This window comes from Trachymyrmex cornetzi, unplaced genomic scaffold (genome assembly GCF_001594075.2).
Source record: "Trachymyrmex cornetzi isolate Tcor2-1 unplaced genomic scaffold, Tcor1.1 scaffold245, whole genome shotgun sequence".
Classification (NCBI taxonomy): domain Eukaryota; kingdom Metazoa; phylum Arthropoda; class Insecta; order Hymenoptera; family Formicidae; genus Trachymyrmex; species Trachymyrmex cornetzi.
The window spans coordinates 1,151,790-1,171,103 of record NW_017297113.1 but is presented as its reverse complement, the minus strand read 5'-3'; the positions used below and the strand labels follow the sequence as shown (position 1 = coordinate 1,171,103).

The 19,314-nt window shown below is 38.3% G+C and overlaps 1 protein-coding gene across 2 annotated transcripts in view; it reads right to left on the bottom strand.

Moving 5' to 3' along the window:
- Positions 1-19,314, bottom strand: part of LOC108761256 (RNA pseudouridylate synthase domain-containing protein 2) — a 179,800-nt gene that overhangs the window by 39,663 nt on the left and 120,823 nt on the right. For both annotated transcript variants that reach the window (XM_018507683.1, XM_018507682.1), the window contains 2 exons: positions 16,807-16,911; positions 6,246-6,333 (listed from right to left, as the gene is read on the bottom strand). In XM_018507683.1, coding sequence (XP_018363185.1) covers positions 6,246-6,333; positions 16,807-16,911 — 193 coding nt within the window. The remainder of the gene's footprint in view (positions 1-6,245; positions 6,334-16,806; positions 16,912-19,314) is intronic.

Here is a 19,314-nt window from a genome sequence, read left to right as displayed (position 1 = left end):
TAGATCGATTAAATTTTCATTACTTAATTAATTTTCATTGATTTATTATATGTTTTGTATTCAAGTTAGGATTCTATATATGACGAATTAATTAAAAATTAATTAGAAGAATACTATTTAATGTTTTAGAAATAATATTAAATGAACATTCAACACGAACAATAAACCTTTTGCTTTACAATTGAACCAAGTCATTTATTGGTGCTTTATTAAATTATTAATGATTTTCAATGTCCGCACTTGCTATTAAAGTTTCATCTAAAATCACTATAAAATTCATATTTACTGACATTGTTCTTACGCACGCGCAGGAAATAGGTATTTCTTATTTCTTTCTTTTTTCACGATTCAATTTTGTTTTAAGGAAAGAAAACCAAAAATTCCAAATCAGTCCTGAAATTTCAGTTTTTCAGAACACATTCAGTTTCACAGGATAATACCAGGGATCTTCAAGGATCGCTGTGTGTGGATACCCTGAATTTTATTATTGAGATAATAAAACGTAATGTGTATCTCGAATCTCATTCCAAATTCGTTTATCCAACAAATTCCTTCGGTCAATTTCTCGTCGAACGATTTTTCGTCGTGAATAAACACGACTTCAAAAACTTCATGGATGAAGAAAGCTCACGGACGAGAGGAAGAAAAAGAGAAGAAAAGATGACTGGTTAGCCGAGATCGAATTACCAAGATCCAGGATTTCTTGGCTCGATAACGTACGCCGGGTTTCCCAACTCGAGGGATAGGATCGGATCTAGATTTGAATCACGTAGAAACCCGCGTCGCGGTACCTCGCCCGCAAGTCGTGCACACGTGCGTTTGCCGGGCTGATCGTAGATGGCGGAGATCCCAAGTCGTGCACCACGCGCGACGGTAAGCCGACGTTTCGGATTTCAGGGCTTCCAAATCCGGCGTTTGTGGCGTTACGACGTGCCATCCACTACCGTGAGTACGGTCAAAGCCGCCATTTCGCCGAGCAAGATCCTCCAGAATGGAATCTCGTAGTTTCAATCAGCTACTAAATAATATCGTCGTCTGAAAATCCTAACGCCCTCCTAACGTCCTCCTTTCGAAAATATAAATAATCTCGTACTACAACTCTCGCGCGTCTTTTTTAGAAGTCTAACCCCGAAGCTCCTCTCCCTTCAGGGAGAAAAAGGAAAATGGGAAACTATATTTTACTCGAGAGCGTGACTCGAAAACCCTTGTGACCTAGTCTGGACAATGCGCTGCTCTTAATTTTCGCAACGAGTTTGCGCCCGCGAGCATACCTAAAACATCCCGCGCGATGTCTTCGGGTTCGATCGAGCGTGGTGCATTTAAGGGTAAGATGTAACGGGGAATGGGGATGCGCGGGGGACATGGAGAACATATGTGATGCAGCAGCTGTCTGTCTTCCAAGTGGCATTAATAGGTCTTTGTTTTGCTGCACAGATGGGAAGGGAAGAGTGAGATGTAGAAGGGAAAGAGGGAGAGAGAGAGAGAGAGAGGGAGAGGGGGAGAGATGCCCAGTGCGTCGTTCGCGCGGTTCTATTATTCGAATGTGGAGCAGATATCGGTTGTCGATATTGCCATTCGCCCGTCTAAATATCCGATCGATCGATCCCTTTTCTCGCGTCTCTGTAACCACCCCGGCACCCTTCGAGAGCACCGCTTCAACCATTCTCTCTCCCTTTCGGTCTTTCTTCGTGCGTCTTCCGCCGACGGCAATTCCGTATTCTCGCCTCGACTTCCTCCTCATCTATTCTCCATCTCTCTCTTTCTTTCTCTTTCTCTCACCGTATGCCGTGAACGGCCGTTATCGCGAACGGCAACCTAACTCGTGATAATGAGCTCACGTCGGCATACGGCACGTATCGCTCGATCCAACAATGCCGAACGATCGTTCCCGCTGGAGACGGGAACGCCACGCTTTTCTCTCCTCGCTTCTGGATATACGTTAATCGCGCCAATAGCTCGGCGAAAGAAGCGTTGACTTGAACTACTGGAAAAATTAAACGCTGTATCGCGTTTTGCACAGAAGAATATCTGAGCATTAAAAGCTGAGCTAAAATTGCGATGTATCGTCTATCGCTTTAATGATTCGTAGACTCGATAAAGACATAATTAAAAGATCTTTTACAGATTGCTACAATCGCGCTACAAGAATACTTTTGTTCGTTACATTTATGAAGTGCACTCCGTTAAATAATTCTCTCTGTTGCTGTGTGCCCGGCATAACAAAATTGTTCGGTGCCACTTTGAGTACGACATACACGGCTTTATTTTTTCAATGGGTTTTTTTCATTGTTTATGACTTTTTTATCAATAAAGATACATACATGGCATTTGCTTGGTATATTAAAAAAATTTACTAAATTTTATTTTTTTTTTGGTGCTAAGTAAATCTTTATTTACAATAAGTAAATATCCACTCAATAAAAAATGATAGTTGAATCAAATTAATGTTCTTGTCCTAAATAAATATATGTTTATATGTAGTAAATATTTATTTAGAGGAATTATTCAAATATTTATTAAAATTTAATCTTTTTCAGTGGTGTACCGTTATATTTATAAAAGTTATAAGCAATCAAATTGGATCATAAACTTCAATAATAAGCCAATGTAAACCGATACAAAATAACAGGGTGTAGAAATCTTTTATTTATACGACTAAAATAGACGTTTCGATCCTTAGTTTTGGGTCATCTTCACTATAGACCCAATGAATTAACAATTAAATACTAAGCGTCACATTTGAAATCGGTAGAAGTTGAGATACTTTAGTGATACATGGTATCAATCAAAAACATCATATTAAAATTTCAAATATAAAAGTCCAGAAATAAAAATCGTCAAATATCTTAGTGAGATAAACGTCCCAGTGACCGGACATGCACCTACCTATGTCCAAACACAAAATTTATTATTAATCTCAAAGGCTTTTTTTTATTACAATATCTTTTATTACAATAAAGATAACATTATAACTTAATTGTAATCTTTAAATACAATAATTTAATTGTATTTAAGGATTAAAATTAAATTATAATATATTTTAAAAACCACTTGAAATTAATAATAATATAAACAAATATATATATATATATATATATAAAATTTTGTGTAAATGTCTGAACATAGATACATATTCCGGTCACTGAAACGTTTATCTTATTTGGCAGAATACTTGAATAGTGAGTTCGAAATTAAATTGGAATATTAAAACAAAACAACACATAACTATCTTAATCTACAATACAAGTTAATTAAAAACTTACAGTGAAAGATCAATCGAATCGAGTTAGGTATGTCATATTAAATCAAGTGCGTCGTTCCTATAACCTGGCACCAAAGGGTTAAATTTTTTTTCTAGGACATTCTACAGCCTATAAAAGCGACAAAACCAAAGCTGGAAAAACGTCGCAGTTTGCGCTCGATAGAAATGGAAATAGCGACGTTTCTCTACGGGGATATCCACTCACATTGATTATCGGGCGCACGATGAACAGATAAGTCTCCCCCTCGTTGAAACGGTAATTTAATTATTCCCCAGTCGCTTCTCCATTTCCATAGCGCGCTTTCGGATTCCGTTTTCCTCACATCCATGCTCGCGACACGTCGTCGCGTTATCACGACCGCTGCCGGCTGCCGACGATAATGAGCTCGCGGGTGTCTACCCACCAGGCGATCTACGGCGATGTCAGATAATACCGCGGATACAGTGCGAAGCGAGAATATGGAGAGGCTGAGGAGAGTCCACCGGGCGTTCCGGATATTCCGATCGCGGGACGTATTGGCACACGATAAACCAGCAGCAGCTGGCAGGCAGTTGTAGCCAAGTCAATTGACTTAACTGCCATACGTATATCTCCCGTGTGGTGGGAGTTTATATGTGACGCGACAGTTTTGTTCCACAAAAGAATGTTCTACCATATCGTTCGACAAGATTCCTTATCAGAGCGTATGCGGCGAATGCCAAGTCTTTTGAGATTTTTCTTTGAGTGACGGGGCGCCTTTGCATGATTGAAAGATTAAGATAAGCTTTTTTTATGTTATGTCATTCGATTTGAATTTTAGATATATGACCTGTCAGAAAACTTCTGTTCTTATTTTAGATCCGGTTTAAGTAATGTCTTAAAATGCGAATATGACTGTGTGATTAGTTCACGATGTCTTAAGACTACTCTCTATATTCTTTGAAGTGGAATCTTACTCTAAAAAGTGAAATTAAGCCAACCTTGAAAAAGAATGATTCAATTTTTAATCTTTAAAAGTATTATAAGATTTCACTCTTCAGAGGGACAATTCACTCTAAAAGTTTTAGAGAGTATACTTAACACATCCAGACACGGTATCATCTTGTCATTAGAGAAACATTTTCTTCACTATTTTTGTTAGAAAAAATTGCGCAAATAAAATTTATCGATTACGATGAAAAAAAAAGTCTGCTCATATAAACATTTCTGAACAGCTAAATAAGATTTTGTTTCAGCGACCGTCATTTTGTGGCGACAAATTAAACTATCATATTACTAAAAATACAGAGGCAGCTGATACAATGCGCAGAACGATATGAAAACGCGTCCTCGGTATGAGCACACCTTACTTTCTTTCCATCATGACATCAATATTTACACTATTAATATGTATCAATGTATAACCTTTCTGGCGGTTAGAAGTATTATATTTCAGTGTTCAATGCTACATATATTTCTATCTTCAAATGTAACCTGCACAGATCACAATTTTTCTCGAATTTAATTAAAATATAAACGTTAGAAGCAGGTACATGACTGTCACAAATTCTTCATCCCATAATTCCATAACTTTTCCCTTATTTTCAGACAAAATTTCATAATTTTCCCTAATACTTTCAATAACACTTTGAAATTTTTTGTATTTCCGTCCTGATTTAGAAATCGTCAAATAATTTAACACAGCAATGTAAATTACTATTAATGCTGCTGACACTGTTTGCATTTAATTGGTGTGCAGTATTTCTAAACTGCGTAGGTGTGATGTGTATTCATATTAAAATTCTTTAAAATCAAGAATTTTAATTTTACAGAAAATTTTGCAAAATTCCTCGAATTTTCCCTGATTTCTTTAACCGTTTCAATGTCCCTGATATTTCTCTGATTTCCAATTTTGTAGCAATCCTCATGTTACATATACAAAATTCGTCCCTAGAGGATAAAAAACAGTACTCTCTAAATCTGAATTAGTGGATAATCACTGATATCAGTGCCAAGTATGCCATTGGTAATCAGTGAATTAAATGTGAAATCCCTAACCTAGCTAATCTTTATAATGTGATCTAATTAACCTTGTTTTAGTGCTTAAATTCAATGAATGAATGGTATTGGAAGATTGAAATTAACGTGCACAAATATCAGTATTTTAGTTTTATAATGCTCAAATATTCTTCCTTTTTTAGTTGAACTTCACTGATTATCAGTGCAAAGTATGCCACTGGGTAATTAGTGACTATCCACTGATTCAGATTTAGAGAGTATGAAATATAAGAATCGACTATAAATACCGGTTAAAGACTCTTTAAGAATCTTTATCTTTAAGAATATCGAAAATTGGAATTAAAATCCTAAAAATATCGTTCTTGAAATTCATTTTTATAGGCAACCTAAATAAAACATTGAAGGAGACAATTGATATTTATTTAAATTGCCTTGAAATTCGAAAATAATGAAAGGATTGGAAATCGATGGTGGCCATAGGAGCACGTCGGTACCTCGTAAAATCTGTTGCGCCACAGTATTCACTTTATCCTGCACTTCGGGCTTCCGAGGGAATAGTCGAGTATCTCATTCTAGCTATCAACGAGAAGGTCGACGCGGATTATTGCACCGGTCGGTATTTATCCGACGGATTATCCACGATTACTTGACTCGTGCGGCCGGGAAACCCGCATGCCCGAGTGTAAAGCCAACACTGTCGAAAATTAACCAATCCCGTTCAAGGGTTTGGCAGCTTGCGGCATTTTTGCGTGGTTTTCGCGGACGCCCAGATTGGAAAACATTGGTCAAAACCTTTCGACAAGCATCATTAACTCAATATCTCGAGTGCGCGCTGGAGAAAGAGTAAATTTGACACGCGCGAACAATTCTCGCAATTTGTCAAGTTCAAGACGAAGATCACGACGAAACTACACGTTAATTCGCCAGTTAATCCGAAGCGTTAGACGCGACGGCTCTTGGACCGTGGTTGAATTAAATATGAAACGTCTGACAGAACATACTAACCATGCTCCACATAATAACTGGTCTCGTTGTACCGCTCGTCCGTGAATCCCGGCCTCTTCGCTTTCAGTGCTTTCGTTTCCAATTTTGCCTGGAACAAAGAACGCAGTAGATAAGTGACCGGAGTGGTCAGCCCGCGGCTACATGCAACTTCGCGGTATCCGGTATACATGGAATAACTGCGTTGTACACGGACGTAAAAGACATAAAACAATAGAGATTTGTGAAACAATAGCGGGGCTTTGACACTGAAAAAGGTAGTCAAAAATGACGAGAATGGATAAATGTCATTCTTGGTGATAATGACGCGAAAATACACGGTGAGAATATCCCTAGCTATCAAGCGTCCTTAACTTCGAGAGAGCAAATTGTATTTTTGCCGGGAACGCGACCGCGCTCTAGTTTTTACTCCGCTGAATAATATCCGCGGCAAAAATCGCGGTTATGTCGGATTTATGGCGGACCCGATTAAAAACGGAGATATACATGCCGACGTTATTTGTCACTTGCGACTGAAATAAAGGGCGTAGTAGATAAGTGGAAGAGCTAGTCAGACTGGCGGCTCCATACGCCGCGTACACGAGAGAGCCTGACGTATGGCGACGATAAATTTATCATACAAAAAATGCAAACATTTTCAGACAATAAGAGGGCATGGGACCGCGCGACAACAGCGGGTAGTAGAAAATAGAAACTTACGGCGCGGTTTCGCGTGCATTGTGGCCCGCAGCAAGCTGCGGTATCCGTTTATTGAATTAACATGTGGACGTTTATTTATGGCGTTTATTTACGAGAAAGAATTACGCGAAATCTCGTCCGTCAAAATGGATCGGTCGCAAGGAATGGCGGTACGACGTACATTTTGGAAATGCATTATAGAATTTAAAATCTCATTAGGAGAAAAGCACCAGTGTGCACCGATATGAATCCCGATAGCAACGATAAATCTTTCAAACGACTAAAAGTTCCGTCGTCCGCACCGCGAAAACCCGCGAAATTTTCTTAAAGGTACGCTCGACACGTGCTCGCTGAAAGAATGGCCTCGAATTTAGTTCATTTTGTGGTTGAATTTTGAATCCAATTGTATGCCAAACGATATGAAGAGATATAAATCTCAGAAAAAAATGTAAGTTCAGCATGGACTTAGTTTCGTAGATAAGAAAAGATGTTTAGGAGAACAATTTGTTTTTTTGTGCAGAATTTCAAGACGAACAATTTTTATCCTAAATATATTTTCGTATGTACGCATTCGTTTTTGAAAAATTTAACTAAAACTTTTTGGAGGTAGTTTTATTTATTTTTTTTTTAATTAAGTAATAGGATTGGAGAAATCAGAAAATTATTCTAACTAATTCTAGTCAAAATCCTGCTATTATCAAAGAAATATTAACTTTCTTTTTGCGTCTAAGTGCTTGAACAATATTAGAAACATTGAAAATTTGATCATTTTGACTCCAAATTTGGACTCTTCAAAACTACCTCTATGCTCACCTTACATTTCTTCTGAAATTAATGTCCCATCACTCTCTTAAATCTTTGGAGTGGCATCTGATTCTAAAAAGAGTGAAATCTTATTCTTAAAAATCGACAATTGAGCCACTCTTTTCCAACACTGGCTCAATTGTTACTCTTTGATATTCATAGTCCGTTCTTATTTTAAGTAATGTCTTAAGTAATGTCTTGAGATGCTAATGCGGTCCTCTGATTAACTCATGAGACTGTACTTTAAAACAGCCACAAATATAAGAATTGACTATAAATACCGGCCTCTGATTGGTCCATGACACCTTGAGACTGTACTTAAGACGGTACTAAATATAAAATCCTATGAATACCGCGTGCTCTTTTTATCATCCTTTAGAATTAGATTCCATTCGAAAGATTTTAGAGAGTACGGCATCATTTAGCATACTAAAAAATGTATGTACTTTGGAGTAATTTTTTATGCGATCGTAATAGATAGGAGACACGGAAACGGCGGAAGAATACCGGGATTAATTGTTAGGTGCAGTTAAAAAAAAACTCATGAGCACCGTAAGTCCGAATGACCGAAATTACATGATGTCGTTGTCGACGTCATGGCAAAGCTGCCAAGAGTACGACGTAACGAGATAAATGCAACTTTGCATGAATGTGGCGCAACGACGGCAAAATGAGAACGCGGGTTGGAAATGCCGTTGAAGCGCGTGCGCCTAATTAAAAAGTAAAACGCTACATAGCCTGGCGTACACAGTACGTTACGTGCACGCGCATAATGCGCGCCGCATTTTCGCTCGCTTTGCATCCGGCGAATTGGCTGCCGACGCTACCGCTCGCTTTAGTTTGAGGTTCGGCGAACCGTGATATCCCCGAATCGCGATATAGAACGCGCGATTAACGAAACAAGAGTAAATCACCGGAATACTCGCCGGCTGATCAGAAATTCCCTCATTAGAACGATTCGCTCCACGCATTCTGCCAGTGAATTTGGTTACTATCGAGAGAATCGTTGCGATGTCGAGCATTAATTTGGGCAAATATTAAGACACGTACTTCGTACTTTGTACTAAAACCCGAAGTGGTCGCATGCTCGCAAGTCGTTTTCTATTCTGAATGTTCCTTAAGCCATGTTCACGCTTGCAATAAAACATTATAACTACAACGCCATCGCATAAACACGAGTGTTCGGCGAACATTTAAGCGCAACATAACTTCGGTGCGAGCATTCATTATGCTTAAACGTTTGGTGCGATGTTACGTAGAGATCCATATGGTATTGCACACGATGTTGCGCGGTGTAATCGATATAAACGATGGGTGTTAACTTTCTAAGGATGGCATTTATCATTTAAAAAACAATTATTACTTTTGCTGAAAAATAACATGTATAAGTGAAAAATCTATATATAATAATCTATATATTGGACTTATATATATATATATATATATATATATATATATATATACACGATAATAATAAATATTTTATAAATAAAGATTCTTTATAATATTTTAAAACAAAGTATAACACAAGAATGCTAAGGCTATGATAGTTTATGTATATAACAAATGACAAGGCTAGAATTTCGTGCTCAGGGGTGGTAAGATGATCAGCACAAAGTGCTGAATTTTTTTTATTGTCAAATTTCATAAAGTTCGAGGAAGCACTAAAATATTTTTTAGTACGATGGTGGATAAAGTATTATATTTCAGTGTTCAACGTTACACACATTTCCATCTTCAGTTCTTAAGTATAATTAATTTACATAAACCCCGAATTTATCTCAAATTTAATTTTAAAATGAATGTTGCAAATTGCAACTCCTATCCCTGAAAAGTTAAGCCTGCATCAGACTAGATATTGAGATTAAGATTAAGATTGAATTTGATCCATCAAAGCAAAGTTTACTAAACTTGATACTGATTTTCTTTCTTCTGATTGATTAATTTCACTTTTAATATCAATCTCAATAGTCTGATACAGGCATTACACGACGGCATTGCAATGATAATGTTCTGTTGCTTAAAGTGTGGACACGGCTTTAAATGTCTCGTTTAGATATTAAAGTAGTAGATACCCAAGAGTGCGATAACGCTCGTTTCCCAAGAAAGGATTTCTCTCCCACAAAGGAATCATTTTAATTAGATCGTTAATTAAAATTAATAACAACATCCTGCGCGCCGGATGGCCGCGTTCCGCTCATTCGAAACAAACGGCGCATTACATTAATGGATCCTAATATCCGTGTACGCGACACGTTTTAATTAACGCAGACAATAATTAGTCGGAATCGCGGGAGCATCGACCGACGTAAATCGGATTATATGGGGCGTTGCACGAATTTTCGATGGCCGATAGTGGCGTGCGGTGCGATATGATCGACACAGTGATGTCGATAAACGAGAAGGAGTTCTCTGTAGGCTTTACGTGTTCATATATAATTATCCAACGTAACCACGGGCATTCCCGGCAGAAGTGTAATTAGACTGTCGCAGAGATTTGAGCGAAATGGAGAATTTCTCATGAGTTGCGGAACATCAAAATCGAATGATAACAACCGTACTGTTGTAAAGCACTGTTCTGTTATAAACTATGTATATAACAGAAACAATAATTTTACGATGCTTATTATACGTTTTTTTCACCAAATTAGACAAAATATTAATATACTCGCATCTTTTTCTCTTATCATTATGATTATAATCGTTTCGGCAGAGTGTTACAGTGAATAATGCAGAGTGCATAATCGCGTTTTTGCATTGGTGCATCGAGTTGCCGTTGCATTACAGCTAATTATAATAATGATCAGCTATTTTAACCTGCACGTTTTCGCGAGAGTGAGATAACAGATATTAAATGGAACATTTGTGAAAATTAATATGTATATTTTACAAGGGCATATGTACGCTGCAATAAACAGCTTGCTTCAAGAGTGCGTTGCAATTAATTGCAACGTTCAAAAACGCGTTTCATAACTGATTGAACGATAATTCAAAATAATCAATTACACAATAATCGATTGCACATAAGAACATATTCGGAAGTAACAAAGCATAAGCTGTCTGTGCAACAAAACGCATAGATAAAACGATATAAATCATGCAAAATACGATAGAAAAACGATAGAGTTGGCAGTTTATGGAAGACATTCGCGGTCGTAAAACGTTCTTATTAAACAACCAATCATTCGCAATATTGAACGGTAAAATCTTAGACAAAATCGTATCATAAATTTTTGTAGATCACAAATTTATGTTCGTAGCCACGTATTACGCAAATAAATTTTCTTTGTGGCGATAATAAATTTACTCGCGATACGTCTCATTATTTCGACAGGCACACAGTTAGTTCATTCAATATGTTTTAAAATAATAAAAAATACGAAATAATTCGCCATCTCGTAAAAAATAAAACAATTCGGTTTCGGCTTGGTCGAGAGTACCTCGTTAACCATAACAAGAGAGCTTGAAATTTTGGCTTAAATAATTAACGCTCCCGTTACGTATTGTTTGTGATCTCAGACGAAAATATTAGTCACCACCGCAAACTGTGGAAGCGAATAAGACCGGCAACGACGAGGACGACGATAGGAGGAAACACGAGACTCTCAGACTTACAAAGAGCATAGAATTGCGAGGTAAGAGGAGCGGTGTGTAAGAGGGACGCGAGAACGAAGGGAGCGAAGTGGTGAAGCGGAGGTATAGGGAGGCAGAAGGGGCAAAAACCACCCTCGACCGAGCCTCGGTTTCTCCGTTTAAACCCCCTCGCGCGACGATATATCCTCATCCGCACGAATTTTCGCGCCACTCGGCTCGCTCTCTCTGGACTTTCGGCTGTATCGACCGGCCCTAAAACATCCCTCCCTTTCACTCTCCAACCTCGAACGACCGTCCGCGCCCCGCCTATACCGCCTACGGGTCTGTTTCCACCTCCGTCCGCGAGCGACGGTCTCCCTTGCTCCTGCATGGGGGCTGATCGACCGCGTTGCTTTCATCGTCCGAGGGTTTCCTCGAAGTACCAAAGCTTCCCTTCCTCCACCTCTCACTATCTCGCGCGTTCCATTTAGGCTCGCCCTTCGCCTTAGGCCTCTACGTCCTACATCGTAGTCAACCTCGTATATAGAGAACGCAGGCCCTCCTGCTGCTCCAACCACGAGACAGCCAAGATGTATATTTTCGTCGGCGGATTTATGCGAGGGAGGACCTTGCAAACGGAATATCACGTGCTGTAATATCGAATGTACGAACGTAGCCGCGTGGAATGCACGGAGGAGGATGACAAAGAGAGACATGCCAGGCGGTGACCCGCGTGCGTGTGCATTCCCATTTCGGACATAGCAAATTCTACCGCATTCGAACGCTGTATCTGCCTTTCGCGCGTGTATACATTCGCGTAACACGCGCACTGTACAAGATGACATGCTCATTCCCTTCCCACAATAAGACAACATGATCATCTTCCCACGATAAGATTTAAAGTAACAACCGTAAAATAATGAGGAGCTTAATCATCTCTTATAGTTCGTCCATAATGGGGATAATATTGTGTATCAAGTAGTAAGCTGTAAGAAACTAATCAATCGTAATTTATTATTCTTTTCACATTCGACTGTAATGCACTTTTAAATTCATAATGTCAAATTATACCGAATTTGAATTATTTTTATACATTATGTCTATAAGTCACTGCTTCTACTAAATATAATAATAATAATAATAAACTTTACTGACGTGCTAAAAAATATAAGTTTACAGACGTGGTACACAATGTAATTCTAGAGCGGCATCTCAAAAGATAAGGCAAAGTGTTGCTTATATACGTCTAAACCTTGATAAAGGTTTTATAACAAAAATAAATGACTGTGTAACAGTGAAAAACGAGTTTTGCTATTAAAAAATAATACCACAATATGATGAAAAACAAAAGTATGAGAAAATGAAAGAAAAATAAGATATAAAGTACTAACATTATATTAAACGTAATAATATTATATTAAATGTGTACTAATATTATGGTAAAAATAAGAAGCTATGTAGAGAGAAGATGCTGATCTGAATGTGAAAGTTAGATACGGAAGAACGAACATCATTAGATAATAGGTTGAAATATTTACAACATAAAATAAGGCAGACTGAAATTGGTTATACGATGAAGAGGATAAGATAGAGATGATTAGAAACGTGTAGAGACGAGACAAAGAAGAATGAAATTCATTATTGAGGTAATTATGAGGTCAATATGTTAATTTGACTAAAACAATGGGGTTAAGCATTTAACTCAAGAAAATATATTAAATTTAACTCAAATTATATACAATTTAGTTTATTATTTATTAAATTCATATTCTCTAAAATCTTTGGAGTGGAATCTAATTCTAAAAAGTCAAATCTCACTCTTAAAAATTGACAATTGAGCCACTCTTTTTCAACACTGGCTCAATTATCATTCCTTGTCGCTTTTTTAGAATTAGATTCCACTCCAAAGATTTTGCAGAATACGTTAATATGAACGATGTTTACTTTGAGATTAATCACAGAAATGGATTGATTTACATTTTGACACAGAAAGTTAAATAAAACAAAATTATTTATTTTACTCAAGGGATTGGATTGCCCTCTTGATCTAACAGTATGGGTTCATTTCTTACGGCTTATGACTTACTACATCATATTACTTTCATTGTAGATAGCCCTTTAAGTCGCGCACACGAGATATCTTACTTCATCATCGAGTCGCTCGCGCGCAACAATCTGTCATCGCATGTGTATTCCCGGGGCTAATTTACGATGCGTTGGAATAGGAGAGAAAGAGAGAGAGGGGGAGAAAGAAAGATGAGAGAGAGAGAGAGAGAGAGAGAGAGAGAGAGAGAGAGAGAGAGAGTCGTCACTGCACTCAGGGACTCGCTGAGATAAATTACTTTCGCACGCCTAGGTGTAACGTATCGTCTACCCTTACCAAGAGCGTTTCTTTCATCGTGACGCGCAAAGAGTTCCGCGACCCCTTGTGCGAAGCACAAGACAGAGTACGAGGAAAAGGAGTAAATCCGCGCAAAAGGTGACGTCGTATAGTAGCTACGACATTCAGCGTAATGTACTTTCTCAACGCCGGGTCACAACGAGCAAAAAGAGCAACGAAATGGAGAACGACCATCCAGCGCAAATGCCACGTACATACGCACACAAACACCTCGCCTCGAATCTCTGGCACGGCTTGTCGCCGCCTGTTGCTGTACACGGATTGCTTGCAGTGCGACATTTCCGTTAAGACGGTGATTTTGTTTCAACCGTTGCGCCGGAATCAATTGGATCCGTCACGATTGATCGAGAGACGGAGGGAACGCATGTCGAGTAATTCCTCTTTTCTTACTGCTTACTCATCCGTCGTTTCACGCGCAATACGATTCTCGCTCGGTTTCATTTCTCCGTGAAAGTTCCTCCTGCTGAAATAACACGCGTCGAGATATGCATTTTTAAGCACGTCTTAAGCTCAGTTTTTCATTATCTGGTTAACTTATGATTTAGACTTAACTTCACTTTACTTGATGATAATGCAAAAATTGTAATTTTCTAGACCAATCACTAAACTAATGATTTTCTAGTGATAACTTTAAGGTCCGGTTCTTCATTTAGTGGTTAACTTGTGGTTAGGCTTAACCTAATAGTAATATAAAAATTGTACTTTTCTATCTAATGATTAATTACTAAGCTGGTAGTTTTGTAGTGAATAACTTTTAAAGTTACCATTATAAAATCTTCAGTAATTAATCTCTCATAGTTAGAAAAATACACTTAATTATTACATTATCAAGTGAGATAAAGTCCAAAGACCACAAGTTATGCCCGTTTTTACCAATTTTAATCTCGGTTCAAATTTTTAGAACTAGAAAAAGATGAAAAGTTGGTGACCGAGTTTTAAACCGAGATTAACATTAAAACTATGTTAGTAGAAACGGGCATTTAATGGATAATGAAAAATCGGGCCTAAAAGTTATTCATTACAAATCATCAATTTAGTGATGATAAACCAGAGATAGAAAAATACAATTTTTATATTAACATCAGGTTAAGCCTAACTATAGTTAACAAGCAAATAAAAACTCGGGTATTAAAATGGAGGAGAAAATAATGCACCGAATGCGAGTTTAAAACACGTCTTCGGAGCTTTGGGTTTACTTAGATCAATGGTGGATTAACGAACTATTGCTTGGCTAGAGTACTCGCCCGAGACTCCTAAGCGCCTGCCTTGGGCAATTAATTTCCTAGCTATCTTAGCTTAACTCGAAGCGAAACTGTAAACTATTACTGCTTGAGCGTAAGAAAAAATAAACAGCCTGGTAATCACAGGGGTTAATCGCAGGCAAATTATGGGGGGAAGGACACGGAGCGGGAATAAATCGCAGCGTATCTGTTTCGCGAGATGCATCGAATAAAATATTTATTTAACTATTTTTATCCATGATGTTTCTGGTTATTATGGCCGGTTGATTGGACATTTTCCGCTAGATCATTCGAACGAATGCGCTATTAAGACTATTAACGCATATTAGGTGCAATGTAACGATGACTGTTCCACGAAGTAATTCTCATGAAAAAAAAGATTACGTAATGTGCAATCTTCTTAGCGATTTTCTACGACGAAGATGAATCTACAAGAATAAAGTGAGGAAGGTTTTTTTTCTTATATCACATACTATTCTCTATCGCGACTGTTACGACAACGTCATTAACTTTCGCTGCATCGAAAAGCAAATTTGTAATCTACGTACAGCTAATAAAAATACAACGGAGATAAGTCTATAAGAATAAAATATAGGTCTTCTTTATCAATTAAGAGAAATAAATCTATTTCTTGTCAAAGCAGTTCTTAGTGCTTAAATGTTTCATCATAGTGAAATTATATATATATATATATATATCTAATTCTGCAAACAGCACGTCGAAAATGTTTTCGGTCTTGAAACGTAATTATGAACAGAACTAAAGTAATATCATATTAAATTGAAATTTAATAATTTTTAATGCTGATAAGCATCTTAGAAGAATATTGATAATTTAATGTTAATCTAAGCACCCCTTAAGAACTGTAAATAATTTAATTTATTAAAATATTGTCCCAGTTGACATTCAAACTCGGATCTCTCGTATTTATTTCGCGCGGGTGTCTTCACTTAGAACCTTTGGCAATAATATTTGTCGCAATAAGTATTATAATGAAAGAAATGTCATTCTTCAATATCTTTTCACATACCATATTATACTTACTATTCTATCACGACACTATTGTGGCAACGTCATTAACTCTCGCCACATCGAAGAACAGACTTGTAATCCGCGTATAGCTAAATGCCAAAGGCCATCAGTGGCTTCTTGCAACAGTGACTACCGACAACTCGGGTTTCTCAAAGCCCAACCGGACTCGCCGCCTCTCGACCGCGTTTATTTCGTTAATGAGGGAGCGAATGGGCGGGTAGACTAATGAGGCCGTGCCTCACGCCACGACGCGCCGAATATCGACGAGGACGACAGAGATACGCGACAGCGAATAGATGGTGCAATGGGTATAGATACACGTGATCTGCTCCTAACTCTAACCCGCGATGTTCCCTCTCCCGCAATGTCAGTCGGTCCTCGGTGAGTTACGAGGGCTTGGAAATGGACATCCATACCGGTCCCCTGACTAACAGCACAGCCGCATAACGTGGCGTTAACCGATGCGAGAATCACTCAGTGATCCTCGATAACACCGTACACGGTGCAACGATACGATTCGGGAAACATATGGAACGACAGAAATAGTGATGCGTCATAAATGGTCGATGTAGAAAGCCCTGGCAATTTCGAAAATCGGGGTCCGGCGATAAAACATAAAACAACAAACAACGAGCTTGCTCGGCTAATTGAAGTTTCTGAAGAAGCCAGTGAAGCTCGGAGATACTGAATACCGAAGTAACTCGTAATTCGATAGCATCCTAGAAGCACAGATATTCTGACCTCATTTTAAAATCAACCTTTAATACCGCAGTCGCGCTGTAATTTATTAAATCGTTCTTCAAACAGTCAGCGTAAACAAGCTGAATATATTTACCTTCTTGAGATCCTTGCTGGCATCGGCATCTTCAGCTTTTCGCTTCTCGGTAATTTTCGGCGCGGGAACCGCCACCGCCGTCTCTCGCAAAGGTTTCAAATCAACCTGTAACGAAAATAAGTAAATCTCATTATTTTCTATTGTTATTTATTCCACTGCCTCCTCTAGTAATACCAGCCTGACTAAAATAACACGTTGACATGACCTTAATTTTCTAAATATCGGCCGTCTTTATCTAACTATCGCGCAAACCGAGACGGCTAAAGTAAATCTGCGATGAATTAACGGATCGCGGGATGTCCAGCGGATACAATGGACACCGACAAGGCACCATCGACCATTGTGCATCCGGATGTTGTTGCCGTTGATGTTGCCGCAGGCGCAAGAGCGAGCACGCGGTAAAGGCACGGCATGGCATCGATTTATGGTAATTCGGTTAACTCGTCTCTATTTTACGCGCGCGTTTACGTTCCACATACTAATTCGGCGTTAATGGGACGAGTAAATACAGAGAGTAGTTCCCCCCACGAGTCCGGCGAGCTTGATTTGGCGCTTGATATAATTCGACACCACTATGCACGATCGGTTAATGACTATCCCCTTACACATCGATTCGCGAAAGGACAAGCGGGACGTATGGAAGCACAATTAATCGATTAGATATTTACATCAAATCTTGGTCGATATCGTGAATATTGCGATAATATGAGCTTCAGATTTCTCGAGATTTGCTCTAAACGCAATATCGATGTAGGTAGGCAACGTCTGAATTAGTAACCGTCTCGCGCTTTCGTTTTAGCGTATATATAATTTAGTTTTCCTAATTAACTTAAACGACGAACGTGAAGTGTGCTCTTTTCAGCTCCATTTTCTTACGCTTCCTGCATTTAAAGCGAAACAAGACGAATACTCCGAGCTTGAAAGAAGAACGGAAGGACGGAGGAGGAACAAAAAGATTCAAGGTAATTGCAGAAAGTGCAGCTAAAACTAAAAGACTTATGGTATACGTGGAGGAATTTTAGAATCCATGCCTCCAAATTTCCCCCGGAAATGTAGATGCAGTTCAACTGAAGGTCAACACAATTACGCAATCGAGTGTCCTGCCATTTGCATAACGAGGAATTAACGGGATTACGTCGCGCGTTCTATTACCCACCGGTAAGCCTGTCACCGAGAGATATCTGGATTATAGAGAAAACTTTTGCAATTCTAAATTGCAAATATGAGTCGGTGGAAAAAAAGAAAATAACAATGTTGAAATAGGACGGAAATGTATACGTGAATTAAATCGCGACTTAAATGTTTCAAAAATACATTGAATTTTAATTGACATTAATATTAATTGACGTTTAGTCCGTTTTACTTGTCCCCCAAAATGGTTGTGTTTAAAACGAGATAAAAATAATACATATTCAAATAGTGGAAAAAGAGAAAGCATATGATTTTGAATGTAAAAGATACAGTTGCACGAACAAACCTTCGTAAATTTGGACGTCCCAGGTCCGATTATACAACAATTAATTTTACATGATTTTCATTTAATTTACTCTATCCGTTTCTAATTTTAGGATGCTTATCAGCATCAGATTATTAAGCTATTTATAAGCATCAATATTATTAAATTGCTTGTAAATTAATATTATTACTTCAGTTCTGTTAGAATTATGTTTCAAGATTAAAAATTAAATTCAGCGCGCAGTTTGCAGAATTGAATATGGTGGTATAAATTCACACTGAAGATCCAGTTTGACCATTTATTAGGGTCTTTATTTCCTAATTAATGTATATTCACATTACGATTTTAAAAGATATTTTGTTTAATAAATAGTTAGTTTAATCGAGATTAAAGTAAATTTTACATTAGTGAAACCGGGTCACAGGAAATTAAAAGGATATTTTGCTGTGGTATTAGCGGCATCGTGGTCCATCAAATTCTGCGGCTTATTACGAAATTTGCTACGAATGTGTGAATCGAGAGCGGTTTTACATCACACCAGCGTGCGGCCGACAAATGACGAGCGCACAAATCTGAACGACCGGTCGGACGAACTATGGTCCGCATGGCCGACATATCGAATCGAAATCGAAAGACCGATCGGACACACGGGTGCTGTTCCGCAAACGTATCGCGGCACATTCGGTGCGAATGAGGCTTTAGGGTCACTAGGGTCGCCCCTGACAACGCCCTTGCCTGCATTGCGGTAGCTCTTTCTCTCCACCCTGACGATATCCTTCCACCATAACGCCCGAGAAAATGCCCTATGGAAAAGGAACGAGTAGACTTACGCGTTCTTGGCACAGTCCCTTTCTTAAATCGCGAACGATTAACTCAACTGGTGACGTGGATCCATTAGATCTACATCAAATTTTACTTACAAGAAAATTTAGCTTACAAAAAAATTTTACTTACAAGAAAAAAACCCATGGAAGTAGCTCCCTGAGATTTTAGTGAGCTTTGAATATGTTGTTTTTTAGACAACAATAAGGAACAAGTATCTTTTTGTAAGG